The 14,713-nt window shown below is 35.8% G+C and overlaps 1 protein-coding gene across 2 annotated transcripts; it reads left to right on the top strand.

Annotated features, from left to right (window-relative positions):
- Nucleotides 1–296: 296 nt before the first annotated feature.
- Nucleotides 297–13,808, top strand: tlx2 (T cell leukemia homeobox 2). 2 transcript variants are annotated; one of them, XM_053506134.1, is made up of 4 exons: nt 297–1,311; nt 7,372–7,609; nt 12,215–12,395; nt 12,934–13,808. In XM_053506134.1, the coding sequence occupies exons 1-4, from the start codon at nt 840–842 to the stop codon at nt 12,943–12,945; spliced, it is 903 nt and encodes a 300-aa protein (XP_053362109.1). In that variant the 5' UTR covers nt 297–839; the 3' UTR covers nt 12,946–13,808. The 2 variants fall into 2 exon arrangements, with proteins under 2 accessions (XP_053362109.1, XP_053362108.1); XM_053506133.1 differs by having other exon boundaries at nt 12,215–13,808.
- The last annotated feature ends 905 nt before the right edge of the window (nt 13,809–14,713 follow it).

Here is a 14,713-nt window from a genome sequence, read left to right as displayed (position 1 = left end):
CTCCATACGACCTCACATTTCTCCAGAATGATAACTAAAAACCCAGGGTTTTACAGTCTGACAATATTAAAGGCAAGTCAAAGCTATATTGTCTGGTAATCTATCATTTTCGACTACTTCAGTTCAGTGCTCGATTGAGAACACTGAAGTAAAGAGCGCGTGGAAAAGAGGAGCGGCTCCTTTAAGAGCGGGGAGCAGGCAGCGCATCTCAGTGTCCGTCCACAAGTCCAGCCAATAAGGAGGAACGTGACAGAGTTTGGGCCAGAAGGGGTGTCTCACCTGCAGAAAATCCCTTCAAGAGGAACAGGCCATTTTCAGCTTTCTACAATTAATACACATACGTATCAGACAGTTATCTATTCACTTTAGATAATCATGAAGTGCTGAAGTTGCGTTTGCCAAAGCCACGCGCTTTTCTTCTGTACCGGTGTCTGAGTAGTTTCTGTTCACGGAAACTTATCAACTCGTAACAAGGAATTAACGGTTAGTAAGGATATTTTTTTTCCGGCGTATTCTTTTTTCAACGTTTTGAAAATGATTCAGACGAAATGCAAGAAGTTGGTGGATAATTTAAACTGAGAGTCTTGTTCAGGGTGTCTGACAGATGCCATGGAGTCGCTGTGATTTTTTTTTCTTTAAGCTACAGGCCACGCAGTTTCTTTCAACGAATGGCTGCAGTACACCTTTTTAGAGTTGCGAACATTTTCAGGGAACACATTTGCTAAAAAAAATATATATATACTAATAAACATCGCTTTAAACATTGGGAATTACGACCAGAAGCGGGGGAATATACATCCAGCCTGCGATCGCCGAGGCTTCTGACCGAAACCGTGAAGATGGAGCACACGGGCATCGAGGAGGTGAACCAAACGCACCAGCAGCACGAACCCATCAGTTTCGGTATCGACCAGATCCTCAACAACACAGAGCAGCCGAGCAGCTGCATGGTGCCCAGCCGCGCAGGAGACGCGGACTACCAGCTCGCGCCCAACGTGTACACAAACGGGTACGGGGGTGTGTACAGTCCGGCATGTTCCATGGCACCCGGCCTGGCAGGCTCATACAACGTAAATATGAACATGAACGTAAGCATGAACATGAACGTGAATGTCAGCTCGGGAAACGCGGGGGGTGTGATCCGTGTACCAGCTCACAGGCCCATGCCCGCTGCACCTCACCCGCCTCCCGCTGCACATCCGTCGGGTATCACGGCTGGCTTGCCCACTGTGCCCACCATGGGCAGCCCGTCTACCTTCACCTTTCCTTGGATGGAGAGCAGTAGAAGATTTGCAAAGGACAGATTAACTGGTAAGTTTTTTTGTGTATTTTAAGGGTTAATAAGAGCATAATTATTTGCAAACAATAAGTCATCATGTGTCTGTCATGTTAGTCTGTAATATTATCACGGGCTTAATGTCACGTTCATATATACAGTAGTTATATTCGTTTTGAATCACGAAAATCACGACAGTAACAAAGAAAGAAATGTAATACTTAAATCAAAAACTACTAGACTAAATCAACAACTACAACATCAATAATAATAATAATAATAATAATAATAATAGCAGTAGTGGTAGTAGTAGTAGTAGTAGTAGTAAAAAGCTAAATTAATGATATATTACTAGAATACGCATTTGGTAGTATATTAGAAATGTTGATATAGCAGTACTATAATAATAATAATAATAATAATAATAATAATAATAATAACAGTAGTAGTAGTAGTAAAAAGTTTAATTAATTATATATTACTAAAATACAGTTTTGGTAGTATATTAGTAATATGAGTATAGCAGTACTCTTTTACTTATTATTATATTTAAATTATTTTAATATTCCTATTTCTTTTACAGTTCTATCTACCATATAAACTACCATATAGACTATTATAACAAGGCCTTTCATTTAAACTAGAGTATAAAAGGAGCTTGCTTCAGGGCATTTTAGCCTATATATGGCTTCCATAAAAAATACATAAATAGCCTCACTAAATTGTAAATAATTTAAATCAGATATACAGTACCAAATGTGTTGTAGGTTAGTCTATTTAATTTATAATTTTTTTGTTATTTTTTTCGTCATTATTTTGAGATTTATTTTTTGTCACTGTGTGCGTAGGGCTGATGGGATGGGAGACGCTATAAAAATTATTTTGCTTCCCTCATAGTTAGGGCTATCCAAAATACGTGCAAATAAAAAATTGCATTTCTGCAAAAAAAAAAAAAGAAACAATAGAAATCTGTATTTTAATTACATTGAGTATATTTTCAATAGGGAAACGCACAATTACACCATATGGGATATCAGGGAATATATCATCCTTTACATTAGGTCTTGCGTTATTATTAATATTAATATTAATATATTTTTGCAGTAGGCCTATATAATATGTACAACACAACAATGAATATTGTTTTAATTGTTATAAAACGAAATAATTGTTTCCCAAATAGTTTCCTTGCATAAAGCAACATATTAGCCAACTAGTTAAGTGTATGTGTATTTCTGTTTAAAATTTTTCTATTTGTAAGGCAGACAAAAAAGGCAATAAATATTACAACTATACAGCAGACAGATCAGACCGCATGCTGTGTGTGTGTGTGTGTGTGTGTGTGTTTCCCACTATGACGTCACTGATTTTAAGTTGAAAATAAAGAACAATATGGATTTCTCCACATCAAATATTCACAGAGCCGCTCTATTCTCATCAATTATTAAAATGAGAGAATGATATGTCAACTGGAAAAGCTCTCTTGTAAATATGCTTATCAATTTTACTCATAGTCACTTTGGGCCACTCGTTTAATATGTTTTATCTTTGCCCAATCTGTGAATGGCTTTTTGAATGGTGTTGCTCAGTGCCGTTGTGTTTTTTACACTGCAGTGAATTGTGGCAGTTGTGGTTATGTTATAGGGATTTGCAGGCTCGGGTCTCCGATATTTTTATGCGTCATGCGCTTTTGATTGAGATGAACATTGTTCTTATTTAACACAGGAGACCTATGAGCTTTATACGGAGTCTGAACACTTTTATAGGGCTATACATTAGATAAAAACAGTTAAATGTGAAGGATACATTCAAACACACTCGTTGTTTTCATTCGTATAGAAAAATCACACAAACTGCAGATATAACATTATCGTTTTTTTTATTGTGTTTTACATGACTTTTTCTTTTTGCATATTAATGAATTGTGTGTAAGGTTGCAAGAATTTCCGGGCGTACCATCAATAAGAAAATATGATCACATATTTTTCACTAGTTGATGTCAGTTTACTCTTTCAATCAGTTTTTAAATAAATTCCTAACCGAAATTTATTTATTTATTTATTTATTTATTTATTTATGCTTGTATTTAAATGCAGCAGGATATGAATTTCCCCCAGCAGTGTTCCCCATCATCTCAAGTCGCATGTCCGCATTTCACAACAAGTGTCCCACTAGGGCTCGCCGTGCTGCCTGAGACATGATATTCACCGCACCGCATCTCAGGGCTGGGGAGGCGATGAAACGCAACACCACGTGTTTTTTGTTGTTAATTGACTCCTTGGCAGTTTGCAAGTTTATTATAGCACAGAAATACATAAACAGCTCAGTCAATAAAAATAGGCGGTCACATTAAAAAGAACAAACCAGAGCATTATTATTATTATTATTATTATTATTATTATTATTATTAATAATAATAATAATAATAATTAAACTAGTAGTAGTACATTTTAAAATACAATTATTCTGAAACAGTGTGTGCGTATAGTGCAACAATCAAAGCCTCCCTTATTGTCCTTATTGCTACTGCTTGTCTCGTGCCTGTATAGGCCTAAAGGAGCCACGTTTACTTCATATCCTGATATTTGTTTAAAGCGTTTTTGCTATAGTGTAGTTTTGGACAACATGCCGCACTACATGAAAGCCAGGACACACACTAGGGCCGAAACTGTAATTATGCTTATTATGATTATGAAGAGAAAATGAAATTGCACGCGATTAGTGCTCTGGCTGAAACCACAATAATAATCACACCAACCCCTAAATTCACTTGATGAAAGCCAGAAAGACTTTGCACGGTGCCACTGTCCGGATCTTGAGAGGACGTTTGATTCCAATTATTGAATTTTTATTCGATATTTCTCTAGTCTGGGGAAAATCTGAACGCACATCCTGGTGGGCCTTAGCTGAGCATAAACAGCGATGAATCCCCACGTTGTGTTTCAATATCCCCCCACTGCATCCATTATATGTATATTTATTAGATTGCTACAAAGGTAATATTCGCCACGGGAAAAGGCGGGCGTTGTCGCATGAAGGTGATATCGCGTCCAAGTGATTTTATTACTGTCGGCATATTCTCTGAGGTAAGATTTGATATTTTTTGATGTGCCCACGTTCAATTCTATTACAGCGACATATCATTTAGAATTCCCTCCGCTGTCGAGCTTGCAAAGGGCGCATAGGCTTTGGTTTCCGGCTGACCTGTGTATTTATTCGCTGGTTCATTTGTGACAGGAAAGCCTTTTGTTCACTCCTGACAAAGTGATGAAAAAAAAAAAAAAAAAGGTTTCAATTGTTTTCAACTCAAAATTGATATATGTTTACAAATTTCTTTTTTATTTTTATGCCTAAGAGCTAGTGTTAACGGTTGTTCCTAATGTATTGTAATTTTGCTGACCTGTTTTGCGTACATTTAATTTATATCTGTATCGGATCATCCCTGATCATTCCTCGGTCTAATAAGTCATTACACTCTTATCAAATTGATTATGTCGCGACCTTGACAGGCTGTCAGTCAGACTCAGAGCTGTAATTAAAAGCAATCAGGTTTCATTATGTGCAGAATTGATGTGACTCAGCTTCTGATCACATAACAAGCCTTGAATCTTCTCCTCATTGTTTCTTATTATTAGCACCGTAACTTATAAACTTAATCAATGTCTTTAAACAAAAACAGTTTGGCGAGTAATACCAACCAGTACTCAAACAACGACCAGCGATATGGACACAGTGCAGTCTAGTTTGGAGAAACTGACCCCCCCCCCCCCCCCCCCCCCCCACCTTCCTATTTTCATATGGGTTTAGTGAAGTCTCATGTGTGTAAAATAAAAAAATAATAATCTTTCTTCGATTTTTGTTTCCAGCAATAGATACTCAAAATATTTAAGCTGTAAGGTCAGACATAAACCTTAAACCTGACTTAATTTCTTTTTTATAACTAAAACAGATCCAGTGTCAGTTCTTGTAGGCTATCATTCTTTCCAATGTGGCCAGTGAGAAGAATGTGAAAGATCTTTCTGAGTTCCTGTCTGCCTGCATCAGCGTGTGCAGGAAACTTCTGTTACACACAAGCGTGTCTGAATGCAGAAGATCTTTTTGGTGAAAAGACTTTACAGAAGCTTAACCCGGTATTAATCCAACACTGGTTCATATGTCACACTGTTAGCAGAAAACCATGCCCAAGGAGCAGAAAACAAGCTCCAATCAGTATCCTTACATCACATTTTCCCCATACACTACATCTGTTTATGTCACTTATCTACGTCTAACCTAATATAAAATCAATGTTCTTTAGTCCTTAGCTGTTACTAAGTTCTGCCAAAAATATTCTCAATATTTTATGTTTTGTGGTCTCAAACTAAAATATTCAAATAAAAAATAATGGTCTCAAATAGTGTGTTTATTAGCTGCTTAATGTTAAGAAATATGCTTTTGGGAAACTTAGCCATGAACTGGTAAGCTGTCTAAGTATACATCTGGCCTTTTAAGGTGAAATTACAAAGCTCATGGACTCTCACCACACCCCCATTGGAGGTGATTTGCACCATTAACACATGTCAAGGGTTCTTATAGGGTTCATTTCATGATTAAGATGTCTTACCTTTGTAAAAAATGTTAGGTAACATTTCTAATTGAGGAACACTGTTCTAAGGTTCTACATAGATTTTTTTTTAAGTTTTTCGATTTTCTTTGGGATGGTATGTGTAAACAAACAAATGTCATATAATTTATATTAATTATCTTTTAATTAATATCTGTACAATTTTTGTCAATTATTTGACACCTTTTTGCACTTCTTTAGGTTTTCTGGTAAATGAGGAATTTAATTGTATTGGGGGGATTTCAGGCTTACAGTGTAAGGATAATTAAAATGCTGAAATCCATTCAAAAGACTGCATATTGTACACAAAAATGTACTCTGCATTCATTTATTTACATTATTTACATTTATTTAAATGTATTTCGATTTATTTCTGTGTATTTTGAATTATTTTATTATTTATTTTAGCAATTTATTAATTTATTTAATCAGGGAAGACACTGCTATGACAAAGTAAATATGCAGTTCAATTACCTTTTATTTCCACATACTTTTTCCATGTCTTTATACTGTAGATATACACACATATTCCATTAAATATGTTCTTGAAAATATAAAATATTTGTTTCTAAGCAAAAATATTTTTAATAAAAGAGGAGATCCGAGAGAGAGAGAGAGAGAGAGAGAGATAGAGATTAGGTTTAGATGTAGCCAGGTTCATATCAGTTACTCGGTTCTGTCAGTGAGAATGTCTGGGTTTGTGTACATGCTTCACCCCTTAACACAGTGCACTGTTGATAATCTTGAACAGGCTGTTGATAAACACTCAGAAGGACTTGCTGCTGCCTGAGGCTGTCCTCATGTCTCTACAGGGATACAAGGCCTGTGCGTCTCACTTGAGGGACACCCAGCCAAGGTTTTTCCCCACTGTCAAGTTAGCAAAGTAATACAACTTTAGTCCACATGTACATGTCAAACTGATGTGTTTAGTTAAAAGGCCTGCTATACAATGGAAATATCAATTCAAAACAGACCCAGGGTTTAGGCAAACAAGGTGTCCAAACATAGGTGACCTGGTCTCACATAAAATGCAAACACTGAAAGTGTAGTTACAGATAGTGTTAGTAATCAGACCTAAAGCTTACCCACAAATTCACGCCAAACTTTTATTCAAGTGAATAAACCTTTTTTAAATAAAATTATTTGACATGTGTGAAAATAACACACACAAACACACAAACATCGTTAAACTATTTACACTCTTAAAAAAAACATACATGTACATACATGCAAACATACATAAATACATACATACAAAAATAAAAATTTTAGAATTAAGAAACTTTAATTGAAACGTGGTACTATTGGTTGATTTTTTTTGCCTACGGGTATATTTCTATGTTGGCATTTTATGTTAATAATGCTAGTTCTGGTGCAAACATATATCTGGTATTTTTTACACTGCATTTAACGCGGCATATTACTGATGTATTGAACACTGCACATCTGCGAGGGTTTACCACTGCACATCTCTGTTGTTCATGTTTTGCAGCTGCTCTCTCTCCGTTCACGGTAACGCGGCGGATCGGTCACCCGTACCAGAACCGCACGCCGCCCAAGCGGAAAAAGCCGCGCACGTCGTTCAGTCGCGTGCAGATCTGCGAGCTGGAGAAGCGCTTTCACCGCCAGAAGTATTTGGCCTCCGCGGAGCGCGCGACACTCGCAAAAGCGCTTAAAATGACGGACGCACAGGTCAAGACCTGGTTCCAGAACCGCAGAACCAAATGGAGGTGCGTAGCTTTTATTCACCAATTCATTCTTTGAAAGCAAGACTTTCAGGGCAACTAGGCACCAGTATCTATTATTCAAGCAAAAGTCCTACAAAATACAACAATAAAAAAATAAGAAAACGAGAAAACTCTCGCTTTGCAAATTAATATTCATATAAAATATAATAAAAATAAAATAATATTGGTACTTAAAATTGTCTGCCGCTACAACGATTACATGTCATGTGGAAAGTTTACCAAACACTTGAAGCACTCTCAAAAACACACTCTCAAAAACACACAAACAAACAGACAAAGTTAGTTCTTTCAGTTTTTTCAGTCTTCAAAAAAACAAACAAAAAAAAAAACAGCAACATTCTAAAAAACACTCTTGAATAGAAACTCAGCCAATATTTATTTAGGCTGTCAAATATTTGCCCATTTAATTCAACCAATTCTGCGTTAGGTATGAATGTAGCACATGTTAGAACATTCTAGCTTAAAGAACACACGATAGGATATACACCAAACATCCAAATACCTCTTTTTGCTGTTTAAACCATAATACATAAAGTAACAGGATAAATTAACAATACAATATAAATGTTGCTAATAGACAGATATACTATTAAAATAGAAGATGTTACATTATGTTATAATAGCAGATGTATTAAAGATCTTATTAAAGTCTTATTTATTCAGAATGGCCGACTTATGTTAATTTAAAGTAAACATAAATAAATAAATAATTATGAGTGAACATTAATACATTCAGACAATGCAGATCTGGAATGGGATAGAAATCCAACAGAATCCTTTTTTTTTCAGTGATAGACCTACCTACTCATGTAAATAAAATTGCAATTCTGAACATATTGCCTTTGTTTCATGAGACAAATATTTGCATGCATCTCACTATTGGATACATGAAGAAATGTTAGTCTAAACGTGTCCAATGAAGAGGATGTAGAAAAAAAATACTTTAAAAAAACACAAAGTGCAGCTTTAAAATTTAATTTGACATATTAGAAAAGCGCTACAGGATACAAATGTTGCCTATTTAATAAGAACAATAAAGAAGCACAGCTTTTAGATTGGAAGCATTTGTTAAAATTTGGGCTCGATCTGACTAATCCCCTGTTGGCTGTAAATGTTGCATTTGTGTTTCTTTTGTACCAAGCTAGACAGCTCTCTTGCCATGAGTGAGATTCATTGGAAGGGGCATTTTGTGTCTTGTGGTAAAACAACACTTTGGTTTTGCTTAGCTCTGCTAAATGTTTTCCTTTCGTTTTCTTTGGACAGCAATTTCCTTGACCAAGCAAAAGTGCTCCAGCTCTTAAAAGCTTACGTTGAAACTTGCTTTCTAGTGCATTATGGAGCCCATAGGTCTGAATAATTGAGTGTATGTCCATCCTTTCGCTTTAATCCAATCAACCCGTTGCTGTTGGCTCTTTTAGAACAAATGAGTGTGCAATCTAATTAAGGGCAGCCTGACTTACCTTGGTTTTTATCAACGAGCTACATTGGGCAGGCAAGCTGCTGCTGAAGCTGATGCATTTATAATGAAGCTGAGTCATGGCCTTTAAAGAATTAAAATAGATTAAAGCCATTTTGATGTGTCAACTCAATAATATATCCATCTCTATTTCATTTAGACATTAGTGGGATCAGTTGTTGGCTACTTAGGTAAAATTAGTAGGCCATATAATATGAATCTATCTTACATAGGGAATCGTGATAACTTTTTTCCTTACATGATATTCGCCATATTACTAAATACTATATTGTAAAATACTTTTTTTATTATGATGTCTGCAGCAAATATGTGGAATAAACAATATATTTATATATGTCTTGTTAAATAACCAAGCTCCACCTCTGCATCTGTAACTGGCAGTGTGTGCTGCTGAAATAATTAAAAGATAAAGGTAAAATATGTCGACTGCTTCAGTTGCTTGCCTGCACAATTATAAATCTAAAACCTTAAAAATCAATCTATATTTACCAAATAGTCATATCTGGAAAAGAAAATGCTATTTGTTTTTGTTTAGTCTACTGCCATTAAATTCAACGGTTGCTTAATGGAAGCTGCATAGATATTACAGCATTTTAGATGAGCATTTTTTCAGAAGCGTCTTTGAGCAGGCAGTTTCTAAATTATTTACAGTTTATGAAAAGTGGTTATCTTCGCCTAGACCTTATTTATGTCACATAGATACCTACTGTATATAGTTTTCTGATATTACTTACTGACAGAAATATTTCTAATGTTCTCTTAGTCTACTAAAGTCAACAGCATGGTTTCAACATGTTCACATCCTTTATGTGTTTATGTTATTTTATGATGTAAATATATATGTATATATTTTTTTAAGTTCTAAAAATGGCTCATTCACAGTGTCTGTATATCATGTACAAACAGGATTTAAAATAAGACAGGATTTAAAACAAAGTCAATGACAAATGATCCACTGAAACAGTTTTCTGGAGACACAGGCTAAATAGCAATTAAATTCTAAAGACAGACATTGTATAAGTTCTGCCTTTAGGGACATCATTATCAGCTGTCAACTGATAATGTAAATAAAAAAAATTACATCAGGAATTTGGCCAAGCTTTGGAAGGTTTATGATAACATTTTTAATTTGCACATATTTTATTTAGGATAATTCATAGGCTTTGTAGTTTTAATAATATGTATTCATTGACACACACACACACACACACACAGCATCATTCGTTGTGGCAAAATTTTTATAAGCTTATGCAATGTCACACTTTATGCAACATTTACTTCTGCCCAAAGTCGCATTAATTTCTCTCCATATTCTTGTATAGATGATGGCAGATTCGAAAAGCGGCATACAGTCTTCTCCAGCACAAACCAAAAATTCTCAATATGGTTAAGGTCCGGACTTTGTGGTGGCCAAGCCATGTGTAATAATTATGTCTCATGCTCCTCTGAGCCACTCTTTAAGCATCCTGGCATAATCAGGAGGAAGATCCTGGCATAGTCATCTTGGAATGTTAAAAAAAAATCCATAAATGGAAAAACCTGATCATTCATTATATTCTGGTGGTCAGTTGACCATAATTTTCTAGGCACCTAACATTGATGAACCTAGACCTGACCAACTGAAGCAACCCCAGATCATAACACTGGCACTAGGTGTGATGGGTGCATCACTTCATTCACTCCTCTTTTTACCCTGATGCGCCATTACTCTGAAACAGGGTGAATCTGGACTCATAAGACCATGACCTTTTTTGCAATGCTACACAGTTTATTCTTCATGCTCCCCAGAAAATTTAAGCCTTTTTTTTCCCCAATAACCACTAATACATACAGTATCCAGTATAATGTTATTTTTTTTGTAACACTGATTACATACAGTACAACGAAAATCCTTTTATTTGATAAGCTAACAGAGTTATTAGCATTTTCTGTAGTGATTTCTATAATAGATTTTTTGTTAAGAGTACTTTTAATACCAGTCAATAGTTTGAACAAACCTACTCATTTAGGGATAAGTTTGACTATTTTCTTCATTCTATGATAATACTGAAGGCATAAAAAAAAACCTTTAAATATTTTAGATTCTTCAAGTAGCCACCATTATGATAACATTGTTGATAACAGCGCCGCACAATATTGCCAGCCAACAAATGCTCAAAATATATGGGAACTTCTTCAAGACTCATTCCAGGTGACTAACTCATGAGAGAATCCCAAGAGTGTGCAAAACTGTCATCAAAGCAAAAGGTGGCTACTTTTAAGAATCAAAATTATTAAACTTTTTCAGGAGGTTTCTCTTGATTTGCTCACTCCATAATTTCATGGGTTATTTCATAGTGGTTATTGCTGTTTTTGTCTGTTTTGTTTTAAAATGTAGAAAAAGTATGAATAAAGTACTTTAAAGACGTGTCCAAATTTTTTTTCTTTTCTATATGACAAGTAATTAAAATTTTAAAACATTAATCTTCCAATAAATATTAAACATTCCAGAAAGATCTTTCTATGCCAGAAAAGAAAGTAACATATGTCATAATACACCACTTTTCAAACGTAATGAAGTTCGTCCAATGTTAAATTATTTACGCCATCTTGCTCCTCAGTTCTTAACAAATCCCCAATATATTATACAGTGCTGTTTATTATTGAGCTATTATAAATGCAAATGTATTGTACCAGTCACTTAAATTTATTAAATGTAATCCATATCTCAGTAAATTGTAAATTCTATCAACTTTTTTGTAAAAAGTTTAGGAATAGTAAGACTCTACAATTAATACCAAGGACATTACTGTGCATATTAATTTGTATAATAAGCTTTGAATCAGGTTCATAAAATAAATGTACAGAGTGGTTTCAAACACCTTTAACAGTTTAATGGCGTTTAAGTAAATATTAAGTATTACAAACAGTTTTTTCGTCGACCTGTACAAATCAAATATGTTCAGACCTGTTCATGTTTGCACATTTGCAACTACTTAAAACCATGAAAACCATGTCACTATTGCCAAATTGCCAAACATCTGAGACAAGCTATATCTAAACATAGGTTTTGATATTTTTTTATTGTGCTAGAATTTGTTTTAAAGACATCTCTTTGTCTGTGCTCACAGGAGACAAACGGCTGAGGAAAGGGAGGCTGAGAGGCAGCAGGCAAACCGGTTAATGCTGCAGCTCCAGCAGGAGGCTTTCCAGAAGACGCTGAGCCAACCACTCCAGCCCGACCCTCTTTGCCTCCACAACTCGTCTCTGTACGCTCTGCAGAACCTTCAGCCATGGGCCGAGGACAACAAGGTGACCTCCGTCACCTCTGTCGCATCCGTTGTCTGACCCACACCTCCCTATTTGTATTGGCTAATGAGAAAATAAAGGATTTTATAGCCAGGGTTTAATAGGATTATGGGACACAATTTAAGGAAACATTTTGGGTGGATTTCAGACACACATTCGGACTGGTATCAGGATCCTCAGTTCTAAGCCATAAGTTAAGCATATTTATTTTGTAAAGCTCGAGCAGAGATTTCAATTGATACTGTCCTGTTATTTGTGTTCTCTGCTGCTCATATATGGAAAAAATTGAGTCATTTAAATGCTTTATTTTATATGATGGTGTGGAATCAGCTTCCTCTTTGTAATGAGATAATACTGACTTGGAAGAATTGTGGGGGAGGTCAGTGACAAATGAGTGTGTTGCATTTCTTCATTCCCAAATGGACTGTAATGGAGGTTGAAACCCAACACACTCCTTTTTTTCTGATAAATATTGTTACTCCCACCTGAATCTGGTCATTAGTTCATCGCTTACACTCCGTTTTTACTCCTTTTCCTTCAGCTGCCCGTATAACGGAGGGCGGCATCCTGTTGTCTCTTCCAACCCAAAAGCGTGGATGAATTTCGCCCATCAAGACGGCTGTTTGCCTACGTGCCATCTGGCATCAACGAGGCCGACTCAACCACTGACTCGTTTGTTCTTGTTGTTTTGCTTTGAGCTCCGTAAGATGTATTTGTGATGCATGTTCACCGCGTCTCTTGTGTGTAGACTGGGACTGAAGACCTGGAGTCCTTCTTCACCTGGACTTTGCAAGCAATTACAGAAGTGCTCCCTGTGTATTCTTCATGATATGACATTCAAAAGTTGTTTTATATTAAACATGATTGTGACTTCTAAAAAGGCTATCATTTTGAATCACATTTTTTTACTGTGTCTACCTCTGTCCTTTGCTTAAACCTGATAATGCAAACCAACAGATAATTGTGCCGATAACTAAACCCAACAATACACTTACTCTGTAATGTTTTCCAGTGTCACTGTCTGTAGCTAGGAGGCTTTGAGTGGGGTTGGTATAAAACCTGATATGGCAAGGTGTTTTGTTGATCATGACCCGTGTCCTTTCAGTGCATGTTTGTGCTGGTAAGCATGTATTATCATCCAAATTTAAAAAGGAAGCGAAGAGTGAGTCAAAACAAAACATTTCCTCTCTGGATGCCACAGCACAGTGCTATCAGGGTTAATCTCTCAAGGAGGGGTGCAAAGCTCTGCTGTATTCTCTGCACCAAATGAGCCTTCACACTCCACACTACACATGGCTGCCTCTCCCAGGAAATGCTGAAGAAGTAAACTGATTAGAGGAGTGTGTGGTGTGCAGTCCATGGCCCACAGCAGAGAATCCACAGCAACATAAATCACATGCTGCTGCTTGGATTGGGAAACAGACTATGTTTAATAGAAATGTCAGGGTTATCTATGTAACATTAGTTCGGCTTTCTGGGACACTCCTTTTCTTAACACTATTTAATCTAGATACAGATTAACATATAAAGGATTGCCTAATTAATAATAATAAAAAACAGTTTATTTGAAGTTTCTTCTTGTTCTTGATAATGGTTGAAATTTTCAAATTTAAATATACACTATTAAAAATATATATTTCCCCAAAGTATTTCCCTTTAAATAACTTTTTAAAGACAGTATTACATTTTATATATTTAACATTGTTAATATACAAATGGATTGGTGGTGGGACTGACTTAACATGTAATTTTTTTACATCCTAAAAAAGTTGCATATATTCTTTTTTAATTAATATTTTTTGTGTTAATTTGTAAAATCCCAGAATTTTTTAAAATACAATTTAATGACAAAAAGCACAAAGTATGTTTTCTTTCACATTTTCATTTCCTGTTACTCCAGTCTTTAATCTACTTTTCGCATTCTAATATTAGATGTCGCTAGTGGTCGTATATAGTTATGTCATTATATAAATGAATTCACAAATCCAGGGTCAAGGGATTGATTCCCAACTCTGTTCTGTGTGCATGGAGTTTGCATGTTCTCCCCATGCTTGATGAGTTTATTTCGGGTACTCTGGTTTCCTCCCATAGTTCACAGACATACCCAAATTGCCTGTAGTGTGTGTGTGTGTGTGTTTGTGTGTACGCATGTGTGCCCTGCCATGGGTTGGCACCTGTCCATGGTGTACCCTTCCACATGCTCGAAGTCCTGGGATAGGCTCCAGGCTGACCTTGTACAGGATAAACGGTATAGAAAACAAATGAATGAACTTTAAGAAAGCAATCCTCATCCTACTCAACTAAGGGGCAATGACCTTCTC

Source organism: Clarias gariepinus, chromosome 10 (genome assembly GCF_024256425.1).
Source record: "Clarias gariepinus isolate MV-2021 ecotype Netherlands chromosome 10, CGAR_prim_01v2, whole genome shotgun sequence".
NCBI lineage: Eukaryota > Metazoa > Chordata > Actinopteri > Siluriformes > Clariidae > Clarias > Clarias gariepinus.
This window is presented reverse-complemented; position numbering and strand designations above follow the sequence as displayed.

Coding starts and splice junctions, on each gene's coding strand:
- tlx2 (XM_053506133.1), top strand. CDS start 840: ATGGAGCACACGGGCATCGAGGAGGTGAACCAAACGCACCAGCAGCAC. Junction 1,312..7,371: donor TGCAAAGGACAGATTAACTG/GTAAGTTTTTTT, acceptor CATGTTTTGCAG/CTGCTCTCTCTCCGTTCACG. Junction 7,610..12,214: donor AACCGCAGAACCAAATGGAG/GTGCGTAGCTTT, acceptor CTGTGCTCACAG/GAGACAAACGGCTGAGGAAA.